At 26.6% G+C, this 8,526-nt stretch overlaps 1 protein-coding gene across 1 annotated transcript; it reads left to right on the top strand.

The window, feature by feature from the left end:
• The first annotated feature begins 7,014 nt into the window (after positions 1 to 7,014).
• On the top strand, positions 7,015 to 7,566 carry LOC129288989 (uncharacterized). The gene has a single exon (XM_054925824.1). It carries the CDS (start codon positions 7,015 to 7,017, stop codon positions 7,564 to 7,566), a length of 552 nt encoding a protein of 183 aa, XP_054781799.1.
• The last annotated feature ends 960 nt before the right edge of the window (positions 7,567 to 8,526 follow it).

The following is an 8,526-nucleotide window of genomic DNA, read 5'->3' as shown; positions in this document are numbered from 1 at the left end:
ACTTTACCTCTTACAGTTTAGTCCTTGAAATTTCAACCTCTTAAATATTGGTCCCTATATTTAAAAAAATAAAATTATAAAAATTAAAAATATTTTGAACTTTTAATATTTATAAATATTAAAATGGTTTAGTAATTTAAGATATTAGTAATAAATTTTAAAATATTATTAATTTTTATAATTTTATTTTTTTAAACATAGGGACCAATATTTAAGAGGTTAAAACTTTAAGGATTAAACTATAAAAGGCAAAGTTCAAGGAGTTGAGTCAAAATTTCAGAAATTGAGTTATAATGAGTTAAAATTTAGGGACTAAATTATAATTAAGTCAAAATTACAGAGATTAAATGATTAATTTTTTCTAAATAATATTACAACAATAATGTTACGCCTCCCTTCTTGTTCAACCCCTTGAATTCACATCACATGCACGCTTGTTGCTCAGCACACCTGAGATTCAATCACTCAATTTTTAAATTCATTCATTCACTTCCTTATTTTGTGCTCAACCCTCTCCTCCAAATGGTTATGCTCCCCCCAAAGTAAAAACTTATCCTAATATTATATTATGAAAACATCGTCAATGTTGATAAATTGTATTATTAAATTAATTAATTAGATTAGAAGCAGCCTTTGCATTACATGAAGTTCAAAATAAATTATATTATATTATTTAATGTGTGTGTTTTTTTTTTGGCAAATAGCGTCATTTTATTGTAACTTGAATGAATGTATGATAATATCTTATTATTACTCTTGAAATCTTATTGCTTTTATTGTAAGTTATCTTCTATCATATCATTACCAAATAAAAAGATGAATTGAGACTTGAGCTTGAAACTTGAGATATGTTGAGTTTCTTGTTAGGGTGGGAGAAGATTAATTAAAAGGTGAAAAATAAAGGCAAAATAAAGATAACTTTCAAAGAAATTATCCTATAAAAGGACATCACTTTTCTTTCAAAGCAACAACAAAAGCATTTTTTGCCTTATTATAGTATGGATTTATAGAGGAAATAGTAGACCCTCTCAATTATGCTTGTTTCAATTATGAACATTAGAAGCCAGATCTAACAACTTGCTTAAATAAAAAAAATTACCACTTGCTTCAATTTGAGTTTGATTTCAATTTCGGTGATAAATAATTGCTTATCACTATGATGGGATTTGAACTATTTAAACAATTCGAATTTAAAGTTTTAGATTTATAATTTTTAATTGATAATTTTGTTTTTTGTAAAATAATAATTAAAAGATTGTCTTTATTTTAATTAAAATCTGTATTCCCTAAAATAATATTTTATAATATAATACAAAAAATAAAAAAAAAATTAAATCCTCCGGTGCTTATCACCGCGAGCACCAAAACCAATTCCGTGAACTTTCTACCGCCTAACAATTCATATAAAAAGCGTTCAACGGGGAACGCGCAAACTTGCACCCTCTCCCATTTATGATTTGCCGACAACAAAAGGTGTTCACGTCTAATTGAAGTAGAAAAAAATATATGCAAATTATTGGATTCACTTGTAAGATATAATAAGTCCTAGTTGATCTTGAAGCACAATTTCCATTTTCATTAAAATTTTGGGAGAATGTAAGTTTTAAAAATAAAAATTAATGACAGTTAAGTTACTGATAATTTTTTTAAAAATATTAATTATAAATATCAATTTAAATAATTATAATAGATAAATAAATTTTAATTAAAAATAAGATATTTAAGTTCAAGAGAATAACATTTAGGATCCTCTTAAAAGAATTAATCGTAATAAAGGCCTAATAGTTTTGCATCGAATATTATTTTTGTGAAAACACATATACTCCCTCTGTTAAAAAATATAAGACATTTTTAACAGAATCTCACCCCTAGTAAAGTAATTACTTATTTTCAAACTAGCCTTACAATAAATATAAAGTTATTTATCAATATGGCCACTTTTTTAAAAAAGACAATGATTATATTTCGAAAGACTAAAAATATTTTATATTTTTAAACATCCAACTTCTCAAAAAATGCTTTATATTTTTTAATATGTTATTGTTAAAAGCTAAACTTTAATTTATATTTTTTGTTAGGGATTTTTTAGAAATTTAACAAATTAAGGTTCGGTTTTTAATAACAACATATACATATTTTTATGAACAATATACGATATAAAATTGACTGGTCTTTATTGCAATAAATTCTCTTAAGATGGCTTAAATGTTGTTCTCTCTTTCAATTATAATTGTAACTATAGATTTATAGAATTTGTGTTTGCAATTATCTAAATTAAAGTTTACACCTCATTATTACAAAAACAAAATTATCAAGGATTTAACTATTATTAATTTACACATTTGAGACTTTGCACTCTTACTTCCTAAAAATTCCAAATTTGAATTTACTATTTTTTATCATTATATTATTTGTTTCTGATATAGCATCATTATCAACAGAATAAAATATAAAATTAAATTCGCTTGTGGGACCAAAGCTGCCTGAAGTATAACACACCCGTGAAGGGAATCCACATTAAATTATAAGGAGACACTTTCTATGAATAATAAATATACTTTGGATAATATATTTCTGATTGTTTCTTTAATTTCTTCTACAATTTATCATTTAGTTAAGTTACTGCATTGACTTGTAGGATAATTTTAATAGAAAATATTTCTCATATCTAAAAAAATATATTGTGTAATTAAATGTTAGACTTGTTGAGTTTGGAGTATTGAGGTTAAAAATCTAATTAACACTCCTAGTTAGTCTTAATTTAAAACAAAATAATTTGAGCCATCAAAATTTAACGCTTAATGCAACATGCGCGAAACCTTTTTTTTCAAAAAAAAAAAAAAAAATCTTTGGCCAACCATACATGTGAACTTAATTGCATCCATTAATTCCCTAACCAACAATTTACGTGTCACGCTCTTTTAGTCTTAAAGCTCATGTGATCAACCTCTTAAGTCTTAACTCAGAAAAAGAAAAAGCAAAAAAGCACACATGTGAGCGCAATGATATACTCATGGGAACAAAACTGACTGGTATTATTTTTAGGTGAAGAGAATTTTTTTTATCTTATATATAAGTCACATTATTAAATTTTTATCATAATTTTTTTACCCTACATTAAATATTAGAGAGAGAACATATTGTCAAAAAATATATATTTAATAGGGTAAATGAGAACTTATTAAATTTTTATACAGAATTAATAGGTTTTAATATTCTCCTTAATTCTAGTAAAATATATTGCAAGTGACTTATACATAAGATCGAAAGAGTATCACATAGTAAATATAAATATATAAAAGTCATATATAGAAAATGACAAAATAATTCCAAAGTTCCATGATCTTTATTTAAGTTGTCAATTTGTTTTATTAATACCGAAGTTGTCAATTACTACTTAATACTCCCATCATTTTTATTTATAGGAGGAACTAAGGTTTTAAAAATCAGACTGATTATTGAACCGAACTAACCATTGGTTCAGAGTTCATTAATTCAACTGTGGTCAAACTGTTGTTGACTAGGTTGATATTAAATTAATATATTTGTAATTCATGCATCACAATTAAATAAGAAGTACATGCAAATATTTATATTTTTTAAAAAATATTAATAAGTACTTGGTAAAATAATTTATAGTTGATGAATATATGATTAATATTAATTATTCTTAGCTATTCTTTATTTTAATTAATTTTTAAATTAAATTTTTTAAAATTTTAATTAATTCAATCTAGTTTTTAAGGAAAGCAATCCGGTTTTCAACTAATTTTTTTGGTTTTTGACCAATTTTTTTAGTTATTGATTGATTTCATTATGGCTGATTTTGAGAGGTCAACTAAACCAGACCAAGAGCCGGTTCCCAGTTAAGCCGACCAGTTTGGTCTGATTTTTAAAACAATGAAAGAAACTACTACTTTTTTTTTTATATAAGTTAAATCACATTTTTTCAATAGAGATTTATTACAAACTTTCTAAATTACCCCTCATAATTTTATCATTTATAATCATAACAAACAAGTAAGGAATGCTTGATTAACATAATTAATGAAAGGTATTGTAATTCAATTCTTTTATTTTCAGATACAATTAATATAGTTAATCGATTTTCTTAAATTATGTGATACAGTTTTTTCTTCTACAAATAGAAACGAATGAAGTAGTTGTTAGTGAAATTTTGTTCAGCTAACAATTAAACAACAATAAATAACTATCTAATGAGTAATAATAATTGACAACTTAAATAAAGAATATGAAATTTTAGAATAATTTTACAACCGTATAACTAGTCTCTAAAGAAATTAGAGTGTTATTTAAGGGGTTATGCTTTTTCAGGAGATGCTTTTTTATACACACTTTCAATATATTTTATTTTAATTTAATGGGCTTAGATCACTATCATTTGTACCATACTCATTTGATATTTTATTTTCAAGAAGCATTTATGACATTTTTTTTTCTTTATTGCCTTTCATTGAATGATAAAATCATTAAATTAAAGGAAAATGAATGATTGATCACAATTCACAGAAGCATCTTAATCAGTCCAAATTTTTCAATTAAAAGTATAATTATTATAAGAAAGTAGGAATGGTTAAAATGATTGCTTATCTTTGAAAACGAAAGTAGTATACCTTAAAAATACATACGTAAATGAATTAGGTCTATTTATTTTCTTTATAGAATTATTTTTGTTTCTCTTAGATCCGTTTACTGATAGAGTGTCATTATCAATAGGACAAAATATAAAATTAAATTCGATTGTGGGACCAAAGCTGCCTGAAGTATAACACACTCGTGAAAGGAATCCACATTAAAATTTAGAAGCAGACACTTTCTATGAATAATAAATATACTTTGGATAATATATTTGTGATTGTTTCTTTAATTTCTTCAACAATTTATCATTTATTTAAGTTACTGCATTGACTAGTAGGATAATTTTAATAGAAAATATTTCCCATATCTCAAAAAATATTGTGAGATATAATTAAATGTTAGACTTGTTGAGTTTGGAGTATTGACGTTCAAAAATCTAATTAACACTCCCAGTTAGCTTTAATTTAAAACAAAATAATTTGAGCCATCAAAATTTAACAAAAAAATCTTGGGCCAATCATACATGTGAACTTACTTGCATACATTAATTCCATAACCAACAATTTATATGTCATGCGCTTTTAGTCTTAAAGTTCATGTGATCAACCTCTTAAGTCTTAACTCAGAAAAAGAAAAAGAAAAAAGCACACATGTGAGCGCAATGATATATACTCATGGGAACGAAAATCACAATGAGGTACTCTGTGATCTTATTTATAGGTGAAGAGAATTTTTTTTATTTTATGCATAAGTCACATTATTAAATTTTTATATTGTCAAAGTATATATATTTAATCGGGTAAATGACAACTTATTAACTTTTTTAGATAGAATTAGTAATTTTTAAAATTCTTCTTAATTTTAATAAAATATATTGGAAGTGAGTTATATGCAAGATTAGAAGAGTATTACACAGTAAATATAAATATATAAAAGTCATATAGAGAAAATGACAAACTAATTCCAAAGTCCCATGATCTTTATTTAAGTTGTCAATTTGTTTTATTATTTTTGAAGTTGTCAATTACTGTTTAAAATTCCCTCCATTTTTATTTATAGGAGAAACTATTATTTTAATTTTTTTATATAAGCAAAATTACATTTTTTTTCAATAGGAATTTATTTCAAACTTGCTAAATTACCCATCATAATTTTATCATTTATTGTCATAAGAAATAATTAATAAATTCTTAATTAACAAGATTAATGATATTATAGTTTAATTCTTTTATTTTCATGCATAATTAAAATAGTTAATTAATTTTTTTAAATTGTATAATATAATTTTTTCTCTTATAAATAAAAACGGATGAAGTAATTGTTAGTGAAATTTTATTCAGCTATCAATTAAACAACAATAAATAACTATCAAATGACTAGCAATAATTGACAACTTGAATAAAGAATATGAGATTTTAAAATAATTTTACAACCGTGCGACTAATCTCTAGAAAAATTAGAGTGTCATTTAAAAGATTATTCTTTTTGAGAAGATGCTTTTTTATACACATTTTCAAGAATCTCTCACTAGAATGATGCTTAATGGGCTCAAATCACTATCATTTATGCCACATTCATTTGATGTTTTATTTTCAAGAAGCATTTATGACATTTTTTTAATTGCCTTTCATTGAATGATAAAATCATTATATTAAAGGAAAAATGACTGATTGGTCACAATTCACAGAAGCATCTTAATCAGTCCAAATTTTTCAATTTAAAAGTATAATTATTATAAGAAAGTAGGAATGGTTAAAATGATTGCTTATCTTTGAAGGCGAAAGTAGTATACCTTAAAAATACATACATAAATGAATTAGGTTTATTTATTTTCTTTATAGAATTATTTTTGTTTCTCTCATATCCGTTTACTAATTCATGATTATAAAAATCTAAATCCATCCATTGTCATAAATAATTCAGTTGAGAAACCAACGCGTATACGTACATGTAACTAATCATAGTGGAACAGATCATATTCATAAGCTTGATAGTGCTGCCAATTCAAAATTCCAAATCACCAATCACAAAATACAAAATATTTTTTTTAATGCACGGACGTAGCTTCCTATTCTCTTCTTCATAACATTAAAAATTAAGTCAATAATAAATTCAATTTAAAAAAAAATTCAAAAACCCCACTTCCGTATCACGCTTTCTCATTCCTACGCGGCCTCCAATCACAAATTGTCAACCTTATAATCACTTACAACTGTCTCCTCTGACAATTCCTCTTTAGACTTTTTCCCTTCTTCTTCCTCACTTCTTCCCTCTATATCCATATATATAGACCTACCCGCATTCAAACTCAACAAGAACAACGATATTCTCAATTCTCAGCCACGAGAACCATTTTGATCTATCTTTTTTCATCTGTCTAACGCTTAAAACAGTTACAGAATTTGTTTGTTGATCATGGGGAACTATGTTTCCTGCACTCTTTCAACCCCTGGAAGTAAGAATTTGAGAGCCATCAAGGTGATCTTTCCCGGCGGTCAAATCAAGGAACTTCGATCTCCGATCAGAGCCGCCGAGCTGATGCTAGAGAAGCCGAACTATTTTGCAGTGAACGCGCGTTCTCTTCAGATCGGACGGCGGTTTTCTGCGCTCACCGCTGATGAAGAGCTCGAGTTTTCCAACGTGTACGTGATGTTCCCTATGAAGAGGCTTAACTCTATGGTGACCGCCGCCGATATGGGCGCGTTGTTGCTCACGACGAACGCCGCCATGAAGAAGGTTAGTGGTGGAAGAGTGAGAGTCTTGCCGGAGAGTTATAATAATAACAACGTGGAAGAGAAAGAAAGTGATGATATGGCGGCGATGGAGTCGCTGTCGCCGGTGAAGTTAGAGTTGGATGAAATTGAAGAATTCTCAAGGCCGGAGTTCATCCACAGGTTATCTATGTGCAGATCGAAGAAGCCATTGTTGGAGACTATAGCAGAAGAGCCTCTCTGTTCAAGATCATGAGAGTCCGGTTTCTGTAAGGATATGTTTGGATGGGGAACTGTAGGTGACATGTTCCATGGTAATTATGAGGGACACGACATCGTTTTTAAGCCGCTTTTTTTTTTTTTTTGGCTTTTGCCAGCTAAGAATATTCTTTTAATCATTTGCTATTCAGGTGTTTTTCCCACCATTTGGGCATTACTTGCTCGAAGCAGTTTTTCCATTTGGTGAGGGTTAGGGAAAAAATTGTTATATCAATGAATGCAGTTGTATGTATATTAATTTTAATTTAATTAAAAACTATCAAAGTTGTTAAGTACACCATTTTTGATTTGGAATGCTAAAAAAGTTGCATTATAGTATTTGTTTTGCTTTTGTTCCAAGGGAGTGTTTGGTTAAGGATTTTTGAAGGGCCTCTCATTGGGTTAAGAAATTTTATAAGGGAGGGGAGTTCAGATAACCCTTCACCTCCCTCCTCTTTATATTACTCTACTCTAAATTAAATTTTTTTTAAAAGAAGCTAATTTTTTTATTATTTTGTTCTTATATATTTTTTAATATTTTAAATATACACATAGTTAAAAAAACTCTCATTCATTTTAGATTATGCTTCACTCCCAAACCTCAACCGATCTTATTGAATTTTTTTTAAAAAAAGTTACATTTCATCATATTTTATTATTTATTTTTTATAAAAAATTATTATTATTATAATTATTGGTTTATTTTTTTTACATATTAACAATATGATAGGATGAAAGTGAATTTTTAAAAAAATTATGCAATTTAAATTAAAGTGTAAAATTATTTTTTACAAGAAAAAAGTTAAAAAAACTAAACTAATGTATAGGGATGTAATAGCAAATTAGTTATTACTTTTTCTTCATTCCCCTCTTAAATTAAATAAATAATCATTAAAAATCCCTCTCCTCTAGTGAAATCAAATAAGATAATATTAAAATATTTTTTTCTCTTTCCTTA

Source organism: Prosopis cineraria, unplaced genomic scaffold (genome assembly GCF_029017545.1).
Source record: "Prosopis cineraria cultivar Desert tree isolate PC_DT_omini unplaced genomic scaffold, ASM2901754v1 PC1, whole genome shotgun sequence".
Lineage (NCBI taxonomy): Eukaryota > Viridiplantae > Streptophyta > Magnoliopsida > Fabales > Fabaceae > Prosopis > Prosopis cineraria.
Note: the sequence above shows the minus strand (reverse complement) of the source record. Positions and strands in the feature narration are given on the sequence as shown.